A 24,105-nucleotide genomic window follows, 5' to 3' on the forward strand; every position below is an offset into this window, starting at 1 on the left:
AAGAAAGGATAGGGTCGGGGAAAAAAGCTGGGGAACCATCGGCTCCCCGGATATAGTGAAGATCCAGAAGCGGAGTCGCACTTGTGCCTCGGAACTTGTTCAAGTCCAATGTATGTAAGTGTCGATTGTCTCCCATACTCCAAATATTTCTGTCGCATTTTACCCACTCGCATAGCTACTGCGAGCTCTTAACCATTCACCATAATACCATAGGATCATCGGCGCCGGCAGACCCATCACCACCGCCACCAGCGCCAGCACCGTATCACCCCAACCATACTGAAGGACTTCATACATCCTAGGCCCGAACAAGGGAAACCCAAAACCAGTCAATGCGCGCAGAATATACACCGCACCAGTTGCACTTGCCGCATACAACGTAAAGGCCTCGTACAGATAGGCCGTGGTGCACTGAAAAGAAATCATCGCGCCAGCAGCGAAGAGCGCAATGCCCAGATCGGGCACGATCCAATGCGTGACGGCTTGCGCGCTCCATCCATACCACAGTAATCCGACTGGCGCGCAGACTGAGGCGGGGAACATCAACACAACTCGGAACTCGGGCTTGCCCACCCCGTCATTCTTCGCCTGCAGTGCCTTGTAAATGGGATCCGCGAAGAAGCCGCAGATTTGTGACCCGACGAGGTATCCGCATCCCAGCGCGAAATAGTTTAGACTTCCGGAGCCGACCGCTTCATGGTATTTGTCTTCCCATAGCGTGGCGAACGTCGATAACACGAGATACATTAGTCCGTATATGTAGGCGTAGAAGAGGGCCAGGATCTGGACGATGGGCTGCATTCTCAGGAGCTGGAGTGGGCGGATGAGAGAAGTGCGATATAACTGACTGAGGGTTTTATCGGGAGATTCGTATGGCGTTGTCAATGTTGTCTTGCCCGTCGTCTTGACCAGGTCCTTCTTCCGACGAGCTAGAATGACTGGCGGATATGTTTCTTTCATGACGATCAGACCCAGTATCACCAATGCCCCGTTGAATATCGAGGTCGCCCAGAAGGCCCAGCGCCATGTTGTGTATTCGGTGATGAATCCACCGATCACAGCGCCGAGGGAGGGACCGACAATGGGTCCGATGTTGTAGATTGCAATTACCCAGCCCCGTTCTTCTTTTGCGAAGCAGTCGCTGATAATACCTGCACCGACCTGCCCCAGAAAGATCAGGTGAGGCCCGCGACGTCAAGGGCGTAGGATAAATCGAACTCACAACTAGCCCAGCAGCTCCTCCAAACCCACTCAAGAGTCGAAAGGCAAGCAGCTCGCCTTTACTGCGAGCGAATCCACACACAAGGTTAAAGATGAGATAGAAGATATTACCAGAATGCAAAACCGCGACTCTTCCAAAGAGTTCGCTCAATGGACCGAGAAGAAGAGGCCCGAGACAATAGGTTAGTACGAAAGTCGAAAGTACTAACACCGACTCGAGAGAGCTATTCATGCCAAGCTCTTTTCTGATCGTGCTCAGTTCGGGGGCGACAATGGCTGACGACAGCGGCATGAGAAACACAGAGAGGGAGACCACGATGGTAATAGACCATTTTCTGGCCCTGGGCCAGTTCAGCGGGTTCTCGGGGTCATTGTCTTTGAAAGTGACAATTTCAGGCGCTTCGTTCTGAGGGTTGGCTTTTCCATTTTCTATATCTGAAAGAGGGGTTGTCGCATTTATCTCGGTATTGGTTGTTTTCTCTTGGACCCGGGTGCTTTCGGCGATTGCTCTAGAGGTGTCGGTATGGCCCATGGCGAAGCGTTGAATGGATGCTGGTGAACTCGGGTCATTCGCTTGGAATGAAGGTTGATCAAAGTGGTGAATTTACTGCATAACAAAATTCACCCTTTCAGGCCTGATACAATTAGCGCTCATTGGTTGTGATGAAGCCGGTTTGCTGATCATGGATTTGTTGGTCAAGTGAGTCATCTCCAGCCATAGTTCGTTTTCTATTCCGCAATGAGAAAACGTATAGAAGAACAGCTACAACAACTGATTCCAGTATTCTAGACCAGTGTATTGGAGTCTCCGGTTGAAATTGCCTCTAAATTCACGTCTGTCGCTAATCTAATTTTCAAGGCGACCAGATCATGCCCGTCAGTCTGAACGTCCCGAAACCGCTATACGGTGGAGCCCACGGGCTGAGATCTATATCGACATGCTTTGTATCTTTGAATCCAACCGCCGTGAAAAAAGGGTGCGCCTCTGGCTCCGCGCAGATGACAAGCGGTAGGTTCGCAGCTTTCGCCTTCTCAAAACACTTTCCAACCAACTCAGATCCAATCCCATGTCTGCGACTCCTAGGTTTGACACACATGTATGTCACCTCTACTAGAAGTTAGCATGGCCCATTTCCCTGGATAACACGCCTTACCGAAACGGTCGATCTTCTCAAACTCCTTGGTGATCCCCGACACCGCACCCATAACCGCCTTGAAAACAGGTGGATTGAGTCCGTCTGGTACGCCTGGCTCTGGATCTTCTCCTGAGCCAGCTGGCTTTTCTTCTTCGTTTTCCGCCTGTTTCCGAGACAGGGCAAGGTAGCCGACGATATCTCCCGATTCATCGTCAACCACTTTCAAACATTCCACTGACGGATCGGAAAACCCGAATTCAACGGCTTGGGTGTAGAGCTGCAGTTGCGTGACATCGTTCGGCCAATATTTAAATATAAGGCGGTTTACAGTCAGAGCTAGCTTTGAGGTGTGGAGGAAGTTTGCGAGGGTGGGTAGGTCAGAACCAGAGATTGGAAGAATCGAATGCTTCGGTGGTAGCATTGTGGTGTTTTGTTGAAATATGTAGAGAAGGGCTGGTGAAAGGTGCTGATCCTGATGCTCAGGCCGGTGGCTTGTCGAGTTACAAAGGGTTTAAATAGCAATCAGTAAGGTGAGGCACCAGAATTCTTGAAATCCGAAACTATGCAGCCTGAAGGTACCATTAGGCATCCGACCATCGTTAGGAAGACTTAAAAAGGCCCCCAATCAGGTACCAGGAGATAAGGCAGTGAATAGTAATCTGGTGAACCCAGAGGGTTAAATACGCTAAGATATATAACGCAGGCTTTACCCCGCGTCATAACCTGATTCCTTGTGTGAGACACGGTTTTAGGGGTTTGTCAACCGATCAATCCAATTTCCAGCCCAACTCATACTTATTCAATAGTTAAATAGTATACATGAGCTTCAGATCAGATCCGGCCTATCGGCCGAGTCAGAATTGACGTCCACACCGACATGCGGGCCTTTCTCGAGCTGCTCGGGAGGAGCCTCGTGACCAGTCTCGTCTTCTGTCTGTTGGAGCAGAAGAGTTCTGCGCTTAAAATTCTCCCATCTGAAGAGGACGTAATACATGCCAAAGAACATAACGAGTAACACCCAGCTGAAAATACTGCTGATACGGTCTTTGATGTAGCGCGGCGCATCGGGGGCTTGCCACAACTGTGGTCCTATAATGTAGCCTGTCGAGTACCCAAGAAAGAATATTGCGTTTGTGGTGGGCTTCTTAGCGTTTCCCTTGACGTTGAATGCCATCAGACTGAGGGAGACTACCATCAGAGATGATGATTGTGCTGCCAGCCATCTACTAACAACGATGCCCCATTTATGGATATCTAGAAGGGTCAAAAGGACAATACTTCCGAAAAAAGGGACCAATGTGAGTAGAATCCCAGCTGCAGGGGGTGTTATTTATCGAATTCACCTTTAAAGGATCGCTTTTCTTTTTGTTGGAACAGGATGATTATTATTGAAACAAAATATATTAGTTAGCCTCCGAGCCGGATCTCACAACCACAACCGTTGCGCCGGTTGGCCGGCTAGTGCTCCTGCTAAGCCCACCAGGATTTGGCTCTAGAAGAGACTAGAATACTTTAAGTCCCGTCGCTGTAGCTCTCCACACTGTCTAGTTCACCAGTAACTCGTTCTAGCCGTGATTTTCATGTAGGCCGATGAGCATGAGAAGATAAAAGAAATCGATACAAATATGTGTTCCAAACTGCGGGGATTTAATGCTACTCTGGGGGTGAGTATATCATTTCCACGCCTAAAAATTGGCATCTCGCTTACATCCAAAGGATGGCGAAGGAATACTACTGAGCAGGATACCCCATGTGGCACCCTCGTGGAGGATAAGAGAGAAAAGGCGCCGAGCCTTCACGAAGCGAGATTGTGCGCGACCCATGCCTATCTGACTGGGAAAGGACTTGCCGTTGGGGATATAACTATATTTCACCCTGACAACTACGGGAGGATTCTGTCCAGTCCAAAAGTGCGCGAGAGATATATCTGGGCCTGCTTTGGGGCCAAGCCACACCGTTTTGCCTGATGAAAAGAAGCTCTAAGGCCCCCTTCCTGATTTGGATACGAATAATTTGTTGCAAATGTACCGGCTGGGAAAGGGACTTTGAAATTTACCAGTCGTCAACTAGTCGGCTTCTCTGTCTACTGCTCTAAGTTTCGCTGGAGAGTGAGTGGAAGTATAACTATTTGACAAACTGTCCTGCGAGCGCAGAACCTAGATGAGCCCTATTTACTCCTTGCGTCTCAAGTTAGGCCACCCGACGATCATCATGTGCCCAGAGGGAGACTGTACCAAGGAAACGCAGGACTAGAAAATAACGCATGAAATTCAGGTGAAACTAAGAGTACAGTGGGGGCCATCTGTTCGCTTCGCCCATTTAAGGGTGGCCAAGCCAAAATTTTGGACACCCAAGGCCTCCGATTGGACTCTGATTTGCCCCGCCAAGCAGAGCTGGCGGCATCACCAACTAGTAGCCAGCCCCGCCGTCATGCGCTACGTTTAGTCTCAGCCTCGGACTCTGGGGGGAGAGTCAGTCTCCCACCACTAGTTAATCACCAGGCAATCTAGACGGTCCCAAATATACAAGGAACAGCCCGATACGTCGTAGGATGGAAAGGGACCAGCAGAAAAGCCCCGAGCAGGGCACCAAGGCAAGTCTTGGATTAATAATTCTCGTAGAAGCAATCCTTCCTCCTGCATACGCTTCGAGCCCCTCTAGTAGAGCCACCGGGACCAAATAATGCATCATGATGCACCACCACACAACCACATTATTGGTAGCAAGCCAGGTATAGTATCCTGCGGGTTTTAGCGTATGAATCATGCAGAATGTTAAAACTCCATATGCCGTGGAGCACATTCTTTTCCCCGGAATAATCTGGGTAAAAAATACTTTATTCTCGCTTTATCCGCTTAGACTACCACAGAGTGGGACCTAAAGCACCGCACAAACTTCGGGCGTCCGGGACCCTACCCGCTGTGCTATGGTCCCTTCCAAGGGTCAGAACTAGTGCTTACAGGCTAGGTCTGTGCCGTCCTTCGAAAAGCCACCAAGCCACTAAGTTTCTCAATACAGCTAAGATCGCTCTTTCTTTGGTGTGCCTCTTACGCTTTTGGACCCCACGGGGCGCATCGACGTCGGTATATATCTTGCGGAGTAGCCACTGTTTCCCCCCCCCACGGGGAACTCTTCAGGAGATTTGGTCGATCGTGGGTCAACATATAGTTACCCAAAACTACAACGCATCTGATATTTCCTAAGCTACCAGGGCTGTTAATCACGATGTCCGAAAAAGAAGCTCCGGGTGTTATCTCTCACAATGAGGACCCGACTCAGGCTGCGACTGTAGAGCTAGTTGAGGCTACTCAGCGACGCCAGTCCACCGCTCTCAACCTCATTGAGAATCCTCTGCAGGTAAGCATCCCAATCTACAGCTTTTCTTGGCCACCTCCGATGGTCGTGTCGTGCATTTATTCTGACTGTCTTCACTCGTACAGCGCTGCTCCAAGGAGCAAACCATCGCGGATGCTGCAGCTTTCGCCGAATTGCATGGCATGTCAGAGCACGCTGAACTCTTTGCTAGGGGCGCTCTGGTTGCACGCGACCCTCAGAGATTCGGCGGTATTTCCGAGCTTAGCGAAGACGAGGTCACCGCGCTTGCATACGAGAGGGACCATAAATGGCACGGCCCTAAAATGCTGTGGTATTCGATCGCTCTGTGTGCCGTTGGTGCCGCCACGCAAGGATGGGATCAGACAGGAGCCAACGGAGCCAACTTGTCCTTCCCGAAGGAATTTGGTATCGACGGCAAAGGAAAAGACGAATGGATCGTGGGAGTGGTCAACGCAATTATTTTCTTGACCGCCGGTCTAATGTGAGTACATGAACGTCAATTTCTTTACTTCTCATGTCTCGGTGATTGACTTTCTGCATAGTGGTGCTTTCATCGTCGATCCACTTAACCACTACTTTGGTAGACGAGGCGAGATTTTCATCACTGCTTGCTGTCTTACTGCCACCCCGATCGGTTCCGGTTTCACGAAATCATGGCAACAATTGTTTGCTGCACGTTTTATTATGGGTATCGGCATTGGTGCAAAGAACGCTACGGTGCCGATCTACTCATCCGAGATGGCTCCGGCTCGAATTCGAGGAGCCCTTGTCATGTTCTGGCAGCTTTGGGTTGTGGCCGGTAACTACTCCCCATCATTCTTCCCATGACATTGCTAATTGTCTCATAGGTATCTTCCTGGGCTTCGCTGCCAATGTCATTGTCAAAGACGTTGGTCGCATCGCCTGGCGCCTTCAATTCGGTTCAGCATTCATTCCATCCTTCGTCCTCATGTGTGGTATCTGGTTCTGCCCAGAGTCCCCCCGCTGGCTCATGAAGCACAACAGACACGCCCAAGGCTTCAGATCGATGTTGCGCTTGAGAGCTCATCCCATCATTGCCGCAAGAGACTTCTACTATTCGTGCATTATCTATGAGGAGGAAATTAAGATCGCTAGAGGTGCAGGCTATTTCTCCCGTATGTGGGACTGCTTCGCTGTGCCTAGAATCAGGCGTGCGAACTACGGTGCCTCGACTGTCATGCTTGCCCAGCAAATGTGCGGTATCAACAGTAAGTTGGCCTCTCTTGCGCCAGTGAACATGTCTGACGTCCTGCAGTCATCTCTTTCTACAGTTCAAGTATCTTCAAGAACGTCGGTTACACAGACACCCAGGCCTTGTATGCATCTCTTGGATACGGTGCTGTTCAAGTTGTTTCCACGATCCCCACTTTGTATCTCATCGACACTAAGGGCCGAAGAACTCTGACTTTAATTGTGAGTCATTTACAAGCTTCGTGAAAAAGACATCACTGATAATTTCTTCTATAAAGACCTTCCCTCTGATGTGTATCTTCCTGCTCGCCGGTGGTCTCTCTCTTCTGAACCATGACGGCAGCAAAGGATCGCAGATCGGTCCAGTTGTCTTGTACGTTAGGAGATGTTTGAAACTGAGCTATGACTGACTTATTTTTTTTAACCAGGTTCGTTTATCTATTCACCATCTGCTACTCTCTGGGTGAAGGGCCAGTTGCCTTCCAATACTCTGCCGAGGTGTTCCCCACCATTCAGCGTGAGCAAGGAATGGCTTGGGCGGTTTGCATCAACAACACTTTTGGTGAGCATCTAAGCTTAATATTCTCCGATATGGTCTGACAAGTTCTATGTAGCCGGTATTCTTAGCTTGACATTCCCACGGATGCAAACCGTTATGACGCCAACAGGTGCTTGTAAGTGGCCGCTGCTGGGTTGGCCCGCCTACAAATTCGCTAACCCTTAGTCATAGTCGGCTTCTATGCTGGACTCAACCTCATCGCTTGGTTTATGGTTTTCTGCTTCGTCAGAGAAACCAAGCAGCTCACCCTGGAGGAGTTGGATCGTAAGTGAAGTTCCTCTGGGTCTATTTGGACTTTTATTAATCTGTCTTATAGAGGTCTTCTCTGTCCCAACGAAAGACTTCATCCGCCACGAATTGACTGTGTGGCTTCCTTGGTTTATCCGGCGATACGTCTTCCTACAGAATATCCCCAAGCCGCCGGCGATTATCGCGACGATTCAGGAGGCCGAGGTTGTCAAGAGCGCCTAGATTTCCTCAGTGGCGTAATAATAGGAGGGCCCGGTATAAATGACGCTTGCATGGTGGCTTGTTGGAGAGTGTGGCCTCGCAGCGTATAAACCATCTAACATGGGGGTCGCAGGGGTCCGGCACTAGATACATCTAATGCAGGATGAGGGTAGAAGTGCAGCATATCGGATATGGGATAGACGGATTTAATATCAAGACCGACAACGGCTAACAAGGTGTTTTACTCGGCCTCTGTCTCGTAGTATCATTTTGATATAAACATACGAGAACATACTGAGTGATATTACGTGTTAGGCGCAATATTTAGCGAGGCTTCATAGCTGTGACAAGGAACTTAACTGATAGTTACACATTGTTGCTCGATCAACAACAAGTAAACATTCTCTGCTCAGAAAGATAAACTATGCTTCCGAAAAGCGGGGCAATAATTGTCTTTGGAGTCATTATTAGCTTGACGTATAGAAATCTTCCAACAATACTATGGCAGATGAGAAGTCCGGAGTGCAAGAGATGCAAGAGATAAAAAGAAATCGATAATCCGCGTCCGCTGAAGCGGTCATTGAGGAACGATCAATGACAGAGACAAGTGGGGTGGGGCATGAGGGCAATGTAAGAGAAGGCAGATTCTCTGTATCTCAATTATTTGCCTTCTCAACATCACTGGACAAATCTCCCATCTTTGTCTCTGCCCCCCCATATGTATCAGCATACCGCGCCGTCATCCATTCCTCCACCGTAATCGGCGGATACTTAGCGCCCTGCGCTCCATTTGTGCAACTAGGAATACATTTGACAACAAAATCCGGATTCCCCGAAAAGAAAAAGGGCACACTATATCGTTCTTCGCCACTTTTGTTAATCACGCGATGCAAGTTCGACAAATACTGGTCATTGGACCAGCGCATCATCATGTTGCCCAGATTAACCACCAATGCCCCTTTGACAGGAGTGACATCGGCCCACTGAGAGGATTCCCGATCCCAAACCTGAAGACCTCCTTTGTCATCTTGAAGGAGGATAGTAATAGCCCCAAAGTCAGTATGGGCTCCGATTCCTGGTAACCAGAGTTATCAACACATGTTTCCGGATTTTCAATAATGGGCACAATACCTCGTTCCAAGGCGGAAGCATCGGGCTTCTGGGGTGGGTAGTGTAGCAACCGCAAGATTGCCACCGGCTCTTCAGCGAATTCCTCGAACCAGTTCGGGTCGAGGTTTAGCGTTAGTGCTAAAACCTTCAAAATATCCTCCGAAAGGCTGGTCAAGGTGGCATGATAAGTGTCGATTGTCGTTTTGAACAAGCCAGGGTCCCGGATCTCGGAAGGATATTTGTTAGAACCTTGAGAGAATTTCCCAGCAACCACAGAAGGATGGTCCTTGGGTAGGTCTTTTCCAAGATAGAACCCTTCCTTCAGATCGCCTTCCCCTCGTTTCTCGAAGTTTTGGGCGCGAAGTCGTTCATAGCCTCGATTATCTGTTCCGAGATCTGGTAGTAGAAAGCTAATTTAGTTTATTCCATCCTAATGTATGACTGAAAAGCAGACTGACTGACCCTTGTTATATTTTTCTTTGATGTCGAGCGGTAGACTGAATAGATCTCGCGACTGCTGCAAGATTGATTCCTGTAGATCCGATGGCACCCTGTGATTGAATATCTGGAAGAAACCATGGCGCTGACACGCTTCACGAATTTGTTGAACTAAGACATTCTTCCCAATCGAGTCACAAGAGTAGAAGGCTGTCTAGATGTTAGTCACGCTGCGAAAAGCGGAAGCGAAACTATACCTCCAAAGTCAATGATAGGTGGTGCCTTGACCATGATGGCTGTTTTGGTTTCTTCTCCACAGTTAAAGTAACGGGGTAAGGTCAGTTCAAACGGGCATTAGAACCAATTTAATTGCATCGCCCATAGGGTGTGCGGGGAAGATAAGAAAGTCTGTGTCATGGGCATGAAAAACAAAATAGCCGCAAATTCGGGTAACCGAACATGAGAACGCCGGGTAATGCGTGCTATTGCTGGTCGATCGCCCGTGAGTAGCAGAGCAGGAATAGGCGTAAGTATGTAGGTTTTCATCTGTAGAAAGTCTAATCTAAATAATACCGCAAAACTGGACTTATCACGATAGACAATGTGCGAACCAATTACCCTTCATCAGGCGGATTCCTCTGGTCTGGAAGACAATAGAGGTGGGTCAATGATAGTATAAAACCAACATGGAGACTCGGCTACCTTCAACATTTCTGTAGACTCTAGATACGCCAAATATTCCGGGAGACTAGTGAATTTCTTGCACCTTACCGATGTAATTGTGGAATATTAAGTAGGCCGACTGACAAAGGAAAGGGCCCATGGAAAGCCGTAAACAATCAAGTATAATGAGACTACTAGTCGTATACATAAAGGGCCGGAAGCGAAAGAGAATAAAGGGGGCCAATATGCCTAGGAACAAAGTGGATTAGCTGAACTACGGTAGACTGGCTGATTAGCTGGCTAAATAACGGAAGCGCTGACTAGGTGCGAGATCGGACAGAGTAGCAAACGGGACCTGGCCCGTTACATCAGATCAGTAATTGGCTCTCTCTCTCCTATCTCCTTGCCGACGCATCTTCTCCTCCTGTAGAAGGTCGCGACGGTTGAAGTCTCCAGCTAGCACCATATCAGGGCGCCGCACTGTTCCGTTGCGGAATTGCTGAATCACGCTATGCAGTAGCCTCACTGCCGAGGCCAGAGCCTCTTCGTCCCTCCCGTCTATGTACACCGACACGACCAGGTATCTGTTCCCTCTCGATATCTCTTCGCACCCAAAGCATACTTTGAATTGGCCACTTCGTGTTTTCCGTGTGTGTAGGTGTTATGTTCACCCTATGACGGAGTGTGCGACAGCAATCCCAGCGCTTTTTTTTGTTGTGCTTTGCTTTCTGCCATTTCAGCCTGTCGGCAATGTGCCAATACGGCCGGCTCTGTTAGCGACGTGCAACATCCTCCTCGAACCTAAGCTAGCTATCCAACGGGTAAAATGGGCCGCAGGTAAACGTTTGGGTCCAGTCCATTTCCGAGCACAGCAGTGCTGGGTCCGCGGAGAAGAGCTCCGTCTCAAAGTTGAGCTTGAAGGGATACTCGTGCGTGAAGGTGTTGGTGCTAAACTCGACGGTGTTGAAGTGCGTGAGCGTAGCTAGCGAGTCGACGGGCAACACAGGACTAGGGGCAAGAAGAGGGCTGGTCCAGCTGTTGTCGTTGTCTGGCGAGACTGTCTTCTTGTTGATGCGGGTCCTCCCAAAGTAGGGGATTGCTACGGCGTAGTCCTCGTCGGCAATGTCGGCGCCATGCCGTGCCGCGTCAACCAGATCGAGGATGCGGGCGGCCTGCGCGGCGACGGTATAGTCCAAGATGGCGATGGTACGCCGCAGGCAGAGGGATACGCCTAGGACGAGCGCCTAGTCCTGCTCTTTGGCGAGTGCTGTAGCCCTCCCCGGGAAAACCAAGTGCCCTATGATAAGGACTATAGCCGCGCTAAACGCGTGAAGGTCCTATAGGTCCGTGCTAGCACCGGACCACGTCTTCAAGTCAGTGTATGCCGTCACCGCGCGGCGGGCGGCCTCCATAGCGCGGTCTTAGCTATGCAGGAACTTGGACTCGCCCGCCGACTTGAGCGTGTACGGCATGTGCACGAGCTTGAGGATCGTAAAGAAGATGACCTTGCTAGCTTGAAGTTCTAGCTATCGGAGAACGGCATGTCCGGTGCTAAAGGGAACTAGTGTTCGTCTAGGACGAGGCGGTATGCCTCTTCTAGGTCCTAGTCGATCTAGGTAGTCGTCGCATAGCTAGCTGTAGCTTAGTGGGCCTAATCGTGGTCAATAGCCTTCCCATAGATGAATGCTATCAACCATATGAAACGGCTCATCCACAGGGCCGAAGGCGAGTTAGACGACGTTCCCAGGTAGTTTGCTAAAACGGACGTCGGTAGCCCTAGCATTAGGGCCATAACCGCTCAGAGTGTCATCACGCATACGCGGTGCACATGTCTAGCGCGTCCGCTTTTCCAGGGAGGCCGTAGCTCACGGCCGTGGTGATAGCTTGTCGGCACTAGTACCATGCGTTTTGCGGCCACCCCATATTAATATATAATTTGTATAGCATAGTCATACTCTCGATGCCATCGATAGTCCTAGTACACTCCCCATCTAGCTCTAGTAGCGATTTTGCTATTCTCATATACGTATCGACTAGATCGTGCTACGGGTAGGCAAGTCTCACAATGGATAAGACGGTTCTAGACGGCTAATACACGTAAAGCGCTACATATAGAGCTGACTGTGCTATTAGTCCTGGCTCTATAGAGCTAGAGGCTACTATGAACATGAGCTATTTCGCTAGCTACCATTTTCTGGGTCCTAGGACGTCTGTTGCCTAGGGATCTCTATAGTAGTATAGCGGCCCTATCGGCTAGTAATTCTCTATGGCTTCTAATATCGCATTAAGGTCTTACGTCGACGGGAGTAGCGAGGCGAGACGATCTCGGTATTAAAAGACGCTAGATATAGCTAAGACGGGCAACAGCGGCGGTGCCGTAGACGCGGGTGTATTCTCTCTGTCTAGTATTAAGGCGGCCTTGAATAGGAGCATTAATAGCGAGACTTCGACGGCCGGCTCCGTTGACGATAGCATGACTCCGCCACGCTTTGCTACTGGCACTAGCCACCCGCCCACGATAGATAGTGTCGTCGCCGGTGAGTGCGCTAGTGTCGCGGTGGAGGATAGGTCGCCGCGAGCATCTCGTTCACGCACGATAGACGCATCGTCTCTAGCAAAATCGGAGCGGGGCGACAGCGTCGCATTCGGAGGAAGCTTGCGGACAATGGCCTCGAGGTCCCGTAAGCGCCGCTTTAGAGTGTCAACCTCGTCGCTAGGCACTTGGGGGCGTCTAGCCTGCTAAGCGACGCAGTCGGCCTCATGGGCCAGACATGCCTCGTAGGCGCTTTCGTCTGCCCGGAAGATGCAGCGGACTTTTCTTCGGCGGCACTCCGTGCAGCTTTTGGTGCCGAGCCGCATGCGCTTTGAGGGCGTCATAGTGTTGTACTTAGACAAGGGCCGCGGAGCATAGCCGCCTGTGCGTATTTTCGTTGAGGCAAGCCCAGTGCCTTTCTTGCGTGGGTATCGAACCGGCCACGCTGCCGAGATCGTTTAACAGGGAACAGGGATAGAGTGGCAACCCAAATACCCCACGTGCGCCTGTGTATTTGTAATCGTGCGAGCCATCGCAGCGGCTACGTATGAGGCCAGAAGGAGCGGTTTGTCCGAAATCGCTCTAGTTCCGGGCGCAGCAATTACTGTTCGATATCTGCTATGGTTGCCATGATATAACGGTCCCAAGGCAGAGTTAACGCGATCGAAAACAAGCGGTGGGGACGTGCACGTGTGACTTCCTCAATGAATAATTTATAGTAAGGCTTTGGCAATGGGGCCAGTTAGGAGTTTCTCAGAGTGTACTGGTCAAGGCGATTTCGAGAATGACTGTGCCAGAGCCGGGGACCACCATTATCACATTCAGTGCAGAGGCCACAATTCTTATGAATCCGAGTTGAGACTTTATGCCTAAAAATACACATCACAAACAAACTTTCTATCACAAAACCCTCTGCTCAGACAGACTCGCAATCACATCCTTGACTCGAGGAATCTTCTCTTCAAGAACATCAACAACCTCAGTCCACAATGCCTTTTGCAAGATCTTGCCTTCATCACTCGTAATATACTCGCCAGGTCTATTGTATTTGTCAGCGTAACTCCATTCTCTCTTCTTGGAGGTTAACTCACGGCCTGTAATTTCCATCTGCAGACCACCACCGTCCGTGTGAATCCTTCCCTAAAGTGGATGCGCCAACAAGCACGCGAGCACCATTTTCCGCAGGTCTCATGAGCAGAAAAGATCCAATGCCCTTAGCAATGGCCCATAGAGTGGTGTTGAACTCTCTTGCAACGTCACTCCGGCATGCACCAGGACACGCATCATTAACAATCACCGTTGGCTCGCCATTGGCATCGAGACAGCGATATGCTAGCTCTCTTGTGATCCACATCATGAACAACTTGGAGGCCACGTGCTGCTGATACGGTCCCACGCCAAGGTCACTGTTGTATTTGTGGAGAAGCTGATTTTTGTCTTGAGGTTTCAGCTGCGCGTCGATGTGCCCTGTCGATGTGACCACAACTAGGTGTGCCGGTGAATCTGCACTTCGGGACGCTTGCAGCTTTGGGGTGAGAAGGATCGCTAAGAGCGCAGTCCCGAGAGTGTTGACTTGAAGATTGTTCTCCCATCCCTTCTCAGACAGCTTGAAATTGCGACTAATGATACCTGCGTTAAGAACAGCGACATCGACCTTTTTCAAGCTCTCAATTCGCTTGGCGAATGCACCGATGCCTTCGAAGCTGGCCATGTCCAATTGCCATACTTGGACAACGCCTGCCCGCCCTGTCGCCTTTTCAATTTGCGTTTTTGCTATTTCGCCCTTCTGCAGACTCCTGACACCCAGAATGACGGTTGACGCGGCGAGTTGGACATATTTGAGGGCGGTTGCATAACCCACGCCGGTATTTGACCCTGTCACGATGATGGTCTTGCCTTCGAAAGTCGTCGTGATTTGCTTGGGCGGGAAAAACTTGCCCCTGAGAATAAATACGGGACCGGGCATTCTGAAAGAACTGTGGAATAAATCCTTTTTAAGGAGTCCGGTAAATGAAAGAGTATGATATGATGATTATGATGGAAGTCTTTGTTCAAGGTTGATGGATTTTGTGATTGAGCTGCTCCATGGGAGCGATCGAAGCCCATATATATGGGGATCGGTCGGCAGCGGATACTCCGACTACTACGCAGAAATGATAGTATGGTGATTCTCCGAGGATTCTGTTAAGAGAGCGTCTTGCTATATCGTGCTGCTAAAGGAGAGTATCGCGGGGGCACGGAAACCCCGACATGCCCGATGTCTTAGCACTAGGCTTAAAATACTTTAAGCCCTTGAATTCCGGTGACGTAAGCGGGCTTATCATTTCGGGTCGGAATGGCCGCTGCCGTCCCGTATTTTCCGACGGACCTCAAACATCAGCTGGTCCATATGTTTGTACGAAATCCCAGGTCACCACGATGGACGTACCGGAACCATCATCAATGATAAATTTGCGGCTAAGGAGGCGAGCGTGCCTCAGCTGCACCAGCGCCAAGGTCAAGTGCACTTCTGCTTCGTTGGGCGCAGAATCATGCGGAAGATGTGAAAGATTGGGCAAAGAATGCGTCTATGCAGAGCCTTCTTCTGGGGCAAGAACAAATCGGAGAGAAGCCTCGTGAGTGTCACAACCCCATCTGCTGTCTGCATGGTCTTGTAGGATTAGAGGTCTATGAGAGCGCTTTGGAATAGCGTGCACACAAAAAGCTACTTGAGTGCGTGATGACATGCCTCAATTCAATCACTGAACTCGACCTAATGACCGAAGTGAAGTCACTTATTGAAGTAGACTGGACTCAGTGATTGAGGACACCCTTCCATATACACTAGGTATTTCATCGGCATAGAACAAGCTAATTCGTCCTCAGATCTGCCAAGAGACTCGAGGAGAAGGTGGAGCTGTTGTCCACGCAAGTGGCTACTTTAACACAACATCTCCATTCAACCTCATTTCAAGGACCCCGAAGTAATCGCCCTACCACTGAGATTCTTTATTCCAGCATTTCATCCTCACGCGACCGAATAAACGGAAGTCACTTTGCGTCTTCGGGATCCCTGCCCAGGTCCAGAGAAGTTCATAATGATGGCTTGACCAACGTTGTTCTACACGACCTAGGAGGCCTGGAAGCTGCGGATCGTCGACTGGAGACTTTCCGACGAGGTTTCGTCAACTACTTCCCATTTGTGGTTGTGCCTTCCACAGCCAGCGTGGAAGCTCTTCGATACGATAATCCATTCCTTTTCTTGTGTATTATGGCCGTCACTTCTTTTGAGGATCCCATACTACAGCGCAGACTAGGTCAGGAGATCAAGAAGCAAATTTGTGATCGCTTAGTGATGGGCCATGAAGTTAGTATGGATCTTTTACAAGGTCTTTTGGTATTCGTGGCTTGGTATCAATACTTCTGTCTGCCTGGGAAGCATCAATACTTCCTCATGTTACAGCTTTGTGTTAATATGTGCCATGAGTTGAGACTAGATTTGAATGAGAAGGGCAAGAGAGGTCTAGAGGAGGCTCAAACTCAGGGGAAAGCGCGAAATCCGGCAGAGATGAGAGCTCTTCTTGGAACATATTGTTTATCATCTTTGTAAGCTCTACCTGCACAGTGGCAATTTTCTGGACCTCGAGCTGACTGTCGACTCTAATAAGGTTATCAATGGTGTTGAGAAAACGGACGATTATGCACTACACATCGTATATGGAGGATTGCTGCACATATCTCTCACAACGGAGGGATGTTCCCAGCGATCAATTGATCGCGCCATTTGTGGAAATCCAGGTCCTTCAGCGGAAGATTAGTGAAGCTTTCTGCCACCACGATATGTCTACCTGCGACATAAGAGGGGAGCGCGCACTCCAGATCACCGTTGATTCTTTCTCTCGTGAAATTGATGGACTTAAAAAGGGCATTGGCTCAACAAACAGAAATGCTATTCTGGTCCAACAACTTCACTTCCTGGAAGTCTGGATTCGTGAAGTTGCGCTCTATAACGAGCTTTGGCAAAGCACTTTCGTGCCTGCCCGACTCACTCAACCAGAGACTGATCACTCAATTCAGTTCTCAATGCAGCGGACTAATATGCTGTGGCAGCTCGTCGCAGCAACTGTGTCATTTCATAATTGGTGTCTGTCAGTTGACAATGCCGAGCTACTTCATTTTCCATTCTCTTGGTGGGCAGAACATTCTTACGTCATTATCGTTCAAGTCAGGACTGTTTTCCTCGACTGTGGGGCTGGTATCACAGGAAAAGAACAGATAAATCTACGGGAACATGACCAAGCAGAATCGCTAGAAGCTGACTTCAGAAGAGCTGCTGAAAAGGAAGTCATGATACCTCATATGCTGGATGTGTATATGGGGAAATTGGCCACAGTGACCACGCAGCTTGTTGATGATGACGGCAACAGGGACATGGTATATAATTATGGGGTTTTGCTCAAAAGCATACAATCTGGGTATGAAAGCCGAATTGGGGTTGAGAATAGACCTGCGCCGGGGCAACTTGAAACGCAGCAAAAGCAACCATCCCTTTCACAGCTGTCGCATCCGGAAGTCAGGAGTACGGACATACAAGGATCGATGCCGCCAGCAGTCAGCACAAATCATATGGAGCTAGAAATAGGTGACCTGCACAGTTCTTCTACAAGTCAACTGGACTTGCAATTTGATTTGGCCGAACCTGGACAACTAGACTCGCAATCTGATTTGGCCGAACCTGGTTTTGACGACTTCGTGTGGGACACGATGATGAATGAGTTCTCATTCCTCACGCCCCAAAATGGACCATCTCTTTGATGTCTCACCGAGGTTAGCTCACACAAGCTTGGAATTATCATCAAAGCTGTATCGATAGACTGCTTTTGAGCTACTCGAGGGTCAAAACCTGCAAACGCTCATTTCCCGGATGTCAATGTAGTTCTACAGGACACTGAATGCAAACTATGATCCAGGGACCATGGTGGTCTTTTATGTAGCATGTGGAGAATCAGTTTCTAGGGCGTTGCATTGGCGTCTTCACACTTTCATCAGTCTCTTCACCGCCCTCTCTTCACCACCTTCAAACATACGTTTGGGGGTTCCCATCATAATCCTTGCTCCGTGCTGGGTATTACCTTATTGGTCTATGTTGTTTTGACATACATTTGACTGACGACTCGCCAATAACCTTTATTTTCTTACCACCGTCTTCTTTTTATCATTATTTCGCCATTGAGGCAAGAGGCGGGCCATAGGTCTAAGAAGAGTCACATCGTTGACGCTAGTTTTTTGTTCATAAGAGAAATACGAGCGATGCTAAGGGAAAATGTTGCACAGGGACGAAACTAGCAGGGTGCACCTTATTGGGGGTATACTTACTCAGAGCGCTCAAGGCCGGGCTCAGTGAGAGAATCAGGGCGATCAGTGAGTGGATCAGGCCGCTCAGGTGAGCAGACAGTGAGTGCTCCGTGAGCAGATCAGGGCGCTCATCGCCGTGCTCAGTTCTACTCAGGGAGCAAGCAGTGAGCACTAAAACGGAAAGAGCAAGCCAAGACTTGTCAGGGATTATCCGGTACGTATGCAATGCCAAACATCTCGCGCCCGGTTTAATAATGATAGACTTTATCTAAACTCAAGTAACACGAGCTATTCCCAGTTAGGTCAATGTATATTACCAAATGCATGCAGTCAACGATTTAGAGGCAGCCAAAAATGATTCGTTGTCGTAAGAAATTACTATAAACAGGCAAGTATACGATCTATCTCTAATTAGACGCAATTTCATTGGCAAAATATTTCGAACTACGCAGCTGCTGGTGTCCGACTTAGGGACAAGCATATTTAATGAAGCCAGCGCTTGCGTACACTGGGGGCGGAGGTGTGGAGAATACTCTCCCTCTCTTCCAATTCTCCCTCGGCGTCTTTTCCCTTCTTCATCATCCTCATTATCGCCTATCAACCCAATGTAACAAGGCACATACCAAGGGCCTGATTGAACCATGCAGCCATCTGTGCCTTTCGGTCGGCCCTGGCTGAAACTCGCATTTTCTTTTCTTACGATATTATTCGCAGTCGTGCTTTACCATCGCGCGTCCTTGCCCAGGATTTTGGTGACCGCGTCGATCGCCCCGCTGTCTGAAACTTGCAAATTGATTTCGGCACATGCTGCCAGCTGGAACACATGGTTTCCCACATCACCATTCAGTTCGTCAGAAAGCCTAGTCAGAGCTCCAGAAAAGGGGTGGAATCTCCGTGGGATTCCTAAGGCGGGCGAAAGCACGGACGCATCGAGCATCGCACCCCCGCAAGGATGCTCTGTTGATCAGGTGCACCTGGTATGCTTTTCTCATGTTTGTGTTACTTTTGGATCGAAAATTCGCTGACCAGCACGCAGATGTCACGCCATGCACAAAGATACCCAACAAAGTCTGCTGGAACTGGTATGTCAAACACTTTCTCAATAATTGTCATGGATGGGACTCTGATCTAACGCTGTCACCTTGAAGGTCACCTCGAGTTCTTGGAACGGGTCAAAAACACCGGTCTCCCTCTCAATGGATCGCTTGCATTTTTGAACAACTGGACCTATTTCACCGACGATCCATCACGAGATTTTGGACAATTAACCCGAACGGGCCCGCACCCAGGCACTTTAGCAGCGGTCTCTTCAGGTGTTGAATATCTCGCTCGATATGGCCACCTTATATCGAGAGAACCCACTCGAGTGTGGGCAAGTGGCTCGCAGCGGGTGATCGATACAGCCCGACACTTTGCTTCTGGATTTTTTGGCCCGGATTGGGAGAGTTCCGGGAAAGCTGAACTACAGATAATTCCCGAGACCTTCGAACGTGGGGCAGACACCCTTACTCCGAGCAAAACATGCCAAAAGTATCTTGACGACAAGGATCGACACGATCATGGAGCAAACATGCTCGCGAGATTCCAAAGTGTCTATATCCGGAAGATCGCTAATCGATTGATCGGGGAAGGAAATTCCGGTCTCGGTGTTTTGACGAACTACGAGGTGTTTTCTATGCAAGAAATGTGTGGTTCTGAGACTATGGTGCGAGGGTCAAGCCCGTGGTGCGACGTGTTTACGGAACAAGACTGGGATAATTTTGAATATGCCCGCGACCTGCGCCAGTTTTATCGAGCGGGGCCGGGTAATTCGTACGCCGGAGCAATGGGATGGCTCTGGCTGGATGCGACGACAACATTACTTAATGACGGGCCTGAAGTTGGCACTTTATTTTTGAGTTTGTAAGTGAGAACCTCTGAGCTGGAGACGGTATCATAGAACTTACTGGATTTTTAGTGCACACAGTGGTGATATTGCTCGCTTGCTCACGGCGTTGGGTGCTTTTGATGGCGAACCTCATCTTCCAACGACGCACGTTGTCCACGATCGTACTTGGCGGACCTCGTCAGTCATGCCTATGGGCGCGCGAATCACGTTCGAGCGATTGACTTGCTCATCAACCGATACCAAAGCTTATGTCCGAGTCAATATCAATGATCGAATTGTACCACTGCCTTCTTGTCGGTCAGGCCCCGGTGGGTCATGTCCACTGGACGAATTTGTGGATTATGTGCGCCAGCGAAAAGAGGAAGTTGGGGATTTTGGTGAGGTGTGTGATCTGAATGGGAAGACTGGAAGTATTACGTTCTTACACCATGATTAAACGATTTGGGTTTATGCATGTATATATACAATAGAAGCACCATCGAGCACCGTACTTTTAACTTGTTTCAAGTAAGAAATTGATATGTGCTGCTTTCCAAACGAAAAGGCAAAACGAAACAGACAGATAGTTGCCTTGCTTGATTATGATTATGATTACAGCACTCAAGTTGCCTTCAGATAAATTGATACAATCTAGTCTAGAGCATCGTTATTGTAGGATTACAATATGTGAGCAACCATACATCCTGGTAGTCGAGTCTTCTGGGGGTCCGGCAGACGAGTGTAGACAGCTTTATTGAAGACCCTGTGCCATAATTCGCCGAGGATACTGAAGCCAATGATGCCACACGGGGTCAAGGTACTCGTTGATCATGCGCAAGATATATATCCCCGCATTTTTAACTTGCCACAGCTGTCTACCATGGTGCAGCAGAACAGCATAAAACGCCAGCAAGATCAGCGCTTCCGGCTTTTTTGTAGACAACAAATCAATGAATCTTGACGGTGCTAGCATCAACCAGGTGTAGATCATGTAGTGCCGGTACCCGTGCCCTAGTTCCGTCGATACAGCATCAAAACCAATTTGCAGATGTCGAATGACAAGCTGACAAGCTTCCTTGTCTTCGTCTCCCAGCCCCTGAGAAGCAGAAATCAACACAGAAATGCCTTCGCACTCATTTCCTCTCGGCGAACGCGAAGTAAAGCGCGAGCTTGCTGAAAGGATAGATTCAAGCTCCGACCTCATCAATTGTGGCCAAGCGGACATAGCGAGGGTGTGAATACCTCGGTGTATCTCAACACAATGCAGATAATTTGCCATAAAGCAGTCTAGGCCACCTGTATCTTGATTTGCAAGCGTGTCGGCGAGAAGGTGGTGGCCAAGGACGGAGGAGAACAAGAGAATGCCGACACAGTTCGTTTCATCAATTTCCGTCCAATGTGAGTTAAAGAGGGAGACGGCACGGGTTTGTAGTGCCATAGCTTGGTGCTGGTAAGAGATCGATTTCGCAGGATGCACAGAGGCTAGATGGAGGGAGGAAAAGGCGAGCATCTCATGCAGAAGGTATGGATATTCCAGGCCTTTTTTGAGCACGAGGGAGGAGGCAGTATTGCGGTGAAAGTCGATCTCAGCGAGGCCGAGGCTGAATACATCATTGTCCAAAATTAAGTGAATAATCAGTTCCATATGATTGATGTTCAGATCAGCATAACGACCCCCAGGGAGGCCCGGTTGATCCTGTCGATCCTGGATATCTGTGTGCGGATACTGACGTGGATTCACGTTTGGAAGGGGGCGGAGGAGGTGGCTTCTCGGCGGGGGAGTTGTAATAGTTGAGTCTCTGGCCTTATTTTGCCAAGAATCGTCCGATTGGTTGTTACTTGACTTTATAGACTGATCATGAATTCGAGGGTTGAGGGAAGAATGTGACGAAATGGTGGTGGGGCTAGATGGCGTTCGGCTTCTAGGCGGACATGGTGCCGCATAGCTGCAATCTCGATGGGAAATGGTACATAAAAGACAGACTGGTCGACCTTCGTCACACTTTTGGTCGGAAGAGAAAGAAACCCGAGTAAGCCAAATGGACAGGGATTCTATGGAGAAATAATTGGGAGGAAACATCTGGGGCAGCTAAAAAATACCTTGACATGGCGTTCTTTGCTATGGCATACAAGCAATTAGACGTGGATGAGGGGACAAAAGTCCGTAGGCAGCGTGCTGTTAACTCACCATGGAAGGCAGCCGCCTCTTGATTTCTTGTGCCTGCGACGTAGCATTTCCGTGTCCGAGACAAATTTTATTTGCAGAACAAACACCCACAGTAATTGTGATGATACAAGGAAGCGTGTTAGTGGTGAATATCTCTCTACTTTGGCTGCTTGCTTCGTTGGATGTTGAGGCTTGTGGCCGAATACGCGTATTACGTAATACGACCGGAGTTTCCAAAATTGAGGTCACTTCTAGAGGGAGTAACTACATCTGACATGCCAAGCAGTTGAAAGTCACTACTAACCATCAAGGTGGGGCATATTTATTAGCTAATACGCGTATCCGAGTCGCTGGATTTCCCTGTGGAGAGTACATTGAAGCCAAAAGTCAGCTTGGATGATCTTATGAAATAAAGAAGATGTTTTTCTCGAGGCCCTAGATGATCAATCCTACCTATTAGGAAGGCAGTACAAGGCAAGCTATAGTAAAGTAAGGTGACTGGCTCTCTTGACCACAGTGCCGAAATGGTTCAGCCTACGAAGTCCCTGGAGCCACAGTTCAACCGTGAAAGAGAGCACAATATATAAATACTGTCGTATCTCTTTCCTCGTGCTTCGTTGCCGATTTACCTATCCATATTTGCTCATCTACCACATATCTATTCCTGCCTGAACATGCCGACCCTCCAAACCTACGAAGGCGTATATCTTTGGAAATATGTCCCCAATTTCCCCCTTGCCATCGTATTTTGTGCGCTGTTTGCAATTGCAACCGCGGTCCACAGCTGGAGGCTATTTAGGACCAGAGCCATTTTTACAATCCCACTCATACTTGGAGGTTTATGTGAGCCTCCATCCTAGAGCTATTATATGCAGTTATTGATTAATAGGACGAAATTGCTGACATATTCTGCGGTCCTCGCTTCCTTCAGGCGAGACAATCGGATATGCTACTCGCGCAGCGGCTACCTCGAACACCGGCAGCTTGATTCTATACCTTTTCCAGAGCATCTTTCTCGTCATCCCTCCCCTCGGTTTCGCGGCAACGCTCTATATGGTTTATTCTCGGATCGTCAGGGCCATTCATGGGGAACACCTCTCACCGGTTCCCATGCGATGGGCCACCAAGATCTTCGTTGGGGGAGACTTCACCTGTTTCATGGTTCAAGGCAATGCTGCTGGCCTATTGGGTAGTGACAGCACGGCTATTATTCGAATTGCCGACTATATAATAATCGTCGGCCTGATTCTGCAGATTTTGCTCTTCCTATTCTTCATCGTTTGCTGCATTGTTTTTCACAGAAGGATGAAAGTCTACGTTAAGGAAACTCGGATATCTGTTCAAATTCCTTGGCAGCCGGGTCTCAACATGCTATATGGTACGTCCATGGCTGTACTGGTGCGCAACATCTACCGAGTGGTTGAGTATGTTATGCAGTCAATATCGCGGCACGGCTATCTTCTCACCCATGAGTGGCCTCTATACGTGTTTGACAGTCAATTGATGCTCCTTCTCATGATCGGCTTTTATATCTGCTACCCAGTCGAGCTTCGGCATTGCACTACGGAATGTGGGATTGAACTGCCGTCTAGCGAATCACCAGCCTCTGCGGAGTCTTCAAATGCTCCCAACTCATCGACTTTGAACCGAAGCTGTCGCGACATTAAAGAATGAGAGTCAATATAGTGGGATTTATACAATGCAATTTAACAATATATAGAGCTCAAAGAGCGACAAACAACTGTGAACAATGAAATCTAACAGCTCCGCTGTGTTCTATTTTCTGCGCTCTTTATATGGGCATCGAAGACCAGGAGCTTTTCACGTCGCAAGATATCTATTTTCAATTTTCGTCCGCTCTGTTCAATGCACTGTCATATTTAATCCTAGTATCAATACTGTTTCGATTTCTTGGCAAGACCAGAATCCATGCCCCTCGTGCCGGTTGGACCTTGTACAACGCCCGTGGCCACTGGAGTTATGGATGAATCGTGTAGTTATTGACAGGATTAAGTGGAATTTCCACCCATTGTTGCTTCGGTCTGCTCTTCTCATTATAGATGGCGATCACGTGATCCC

General features: G+C 49.0%; 11 protein-coding genes across 11 annotated transcripts; 4 read left to right on the top strand and 7 right to left on the bottom strand.

Annotated features, from left to right (window-relative positions):
- Window positions 1–159: 159 nt before the first annotated feature.
- N7474_002449 (MFS transporter) lies at window positions 160–1,930 on the bottom strand (the record flags this gene model as incomplete). The annotated part of the gene is made up of 3 exons (XM_057193864.1): window positions 160–1,161; window positions 1,223–1,781; window positions 1,830–1,930. 3 exons carry the CDS (start codon window positions 1,928–1,930, stop codon window positions 160–162), a joined length of 1,662 nt encoding a protein of 553 aa, XP_057055219.1.
- Window positions 1,931–2,075: 145 nt separating this feature from the next.
- N7474_002450 (GNAT family N-acetyltransferase) lies at window positions 2,076–2,778 on the bottom strand (the record flags this gene model as incomplete). The annotated part of the gene is made up of 2 exons (XM_057193865.1): window positions 2,076–2,329; window positions 2,376–2,778. 2 exons carry the CDS (start codon window positions 2,776–2,778, stop codon window positions 2,076–2,078), a joined length of 657 nt encoding a protein of 218 aa, XP_057055220.1.
- A 405-nt stretch (window positions 2,779–3,183) lies between these two features.
- On the bottom strand, window positions 3,184–4,180 carry N7474_002451 (transporter; the record flags this gene model as incomplete). Its single annotated transcript, XM_057193866.1, has 2 exons — window positions 3,184–3,671; window positions 4,066–4,180. 2 exons carry the CDS (start codon window positions 4,178–4,180, stop codon window positions 3,184–3,186), a joined length of 603 nt encoding a protein of 200 aa, XP_057055221.1.
- Window positions 4,181–5,582: 1,402 nt separating this feature from the next.
- On the top strand, window positions 5,583–7,935 carry N7474_002452 (MFS transporter; the record flags this gene model as incomplete). The annotated part of the gene is made up of 10 exons (XM_057193867.1): window positions 5,583–5,714; window positions 5,798–6,174; window positions 6,236–6,492; window positions 6,542–6,922; window positions 6,970–7,127; window positions 7,184–7,278; window positions 7,334–7,467; window positions 7,520–7,579; window positions 7,636–7,728; window positions 7,781–7,935. The coding sequence occupies 10 exons, from the start codon at window positions 5,583–5,585 to the stop codon at window positions 7,933–7,935; spliced, it is 1,842 nt and encodes a 613-aa protein (XP_057055222.1).
- Window positions 7,936–8,570: 635 nt separating this feature from the next.
- On the bottom strand, window positions 8,571–9,753 carry N7474_002453 (isopenicillin N synthase family dioxygenase; the record flags this gene model as incomplete). The annotated part of the gene is made up of 4 exons (XM_057193868.1): window positions 8,571–8,989; window positions 9,046–9,420; window positions 9,487–9,672; window positions 9,720–9,753. The coding sequence occupies 4 exons, from the start codon at window positions 9,751–9,753 to the stop codon at window positions 8,571–8,573; spliced, it is 1,014 nt and encodes a 337-aa protein (XP_057055223.1).
- A 1,178-nt stretch (window positions 9,754–10,931) lies between these two features.
- On the bottom strand, window positions 10,932–11,537 carry N7474_002454 (transcription factor; the record flags this gene model as incomplete). Its single annotated transcript, XM_057193869.1, has 2 exons — window positions 10,932–11,356; window positions 11,483–11,537. The coding sequence occupies 2 exons, from the start codon at window positions 11,535–11,537 to the stop codon at window positions 10,932–10,934; spliced, it is 480 nt and encodes a 159-aa protein (XP_057055224.1).
- An 854-nt stretch (window positions 11,538–12,391) lies between these two features.
- On the top strand, window positions 12,392–12,993 carry N7474_002455 (uncharacterized protein; the record flags this gene model as incomplete). The annotated part of the gene is made up of 3 exons (XM_057193870.1): window positions 12,392–12,453; window positions 12,493–12,806; window positions 12,878–12,993. 3 exons carry the CDS (start codon window positions 12,392–12,394, stop codon window positions 12,991–12,993), a joined length of 492 nt encoding a protein of 163 aa, XP_057055225.1.
- Window positions 12,994–13,745: 752 nt separating this feature from the next.
- N7474_002456 (short-chain dehydrogenases/reductase) lies at window positions 13,746–14,624 on the bottom strand (the record flags this gene model as incomplete). Its single annotated transcript, XM_057193871.1, has 1 exon — window positions 13,746–14,624. The coding sequence occupies one exon, from the start codon at window positions 14,622–14,624 to the stop codon at window positions 13,746–13,748; it is 879 nt and encodes a 292-aa protein (XP_057055226.1).
- Window positions 14,625–16,312: 1,688 nt separating this feature from the next.
- Window positions 16,313–17,452, top strand: N7474_002457 (uncharacterized protein; the record flags this gene model as incomplete). The annotated part of the gene is made up of 1 exon (XM_057193872.1): window positions 16,313–17,452. The coding sequence occupies one exon, from the start codon at window positions 16,313–16,315 to the stop codon at window positions 17,450–17,452; it is 1,140 nt and encodes a 379-aa protein (XP_057055227.1).
- A 1,576-nt stretch (window positions 17,453–19,028) lies between these two features.
- Window positions 19,029–20,316, top strand: N7474_002458 (histidine phosphatase family protein; the record flags this gene model as incomplete). The annotated part of the gene is made up of 3 exons (XM_057193873.1): window positions 19,029–19,074; window positions 19,141–19,894; window positions 19,950–20,316. 3 exons carry the CDS (start codon window positions 19,029–19,031, stop codon window positions 20,314–20,316), a joined length of 1,167 nt encoding a protein of 388 aa, XP_057055228.1.
- A 294-nt stretch (window positions 20,317–20,610) lies between these two features.
- On the bottom strand, window positions 20,611–21,504 carry N7474_002459 (uncharacterized protein; the record flags this gene model as incomplete). Its single annotated transcript, XM_057193874.1, has 1 exon — window positions 20,611–21,504. The coding sequence occupies one exon, from the start codon at window positions 21,502–21,504 to the stop codon at window positions 20,611–20,613; it is 894 nt and encodes a 297-aa protein (XP_057055229.1).
- Window positions 21,505–24,105: the final 2,601 nt, after the last annotated feature.

The sequence above is a fragment of the Penicillium riverlandense genome (assembly GCF_028828495.1).
Source record: "Penicillium riverlandense strain IBT 135883 chromosome Unknown utg000002l_segment0_segment0, whole genome shotgun sequence".
Classification (NCBI taxonomy): Eukaryota; Fungi; Ascomycota; class Eurotiomycetes; order Eurotiales; family Aspergillaceae; genus Penicillium; species Penicillium riverlandense.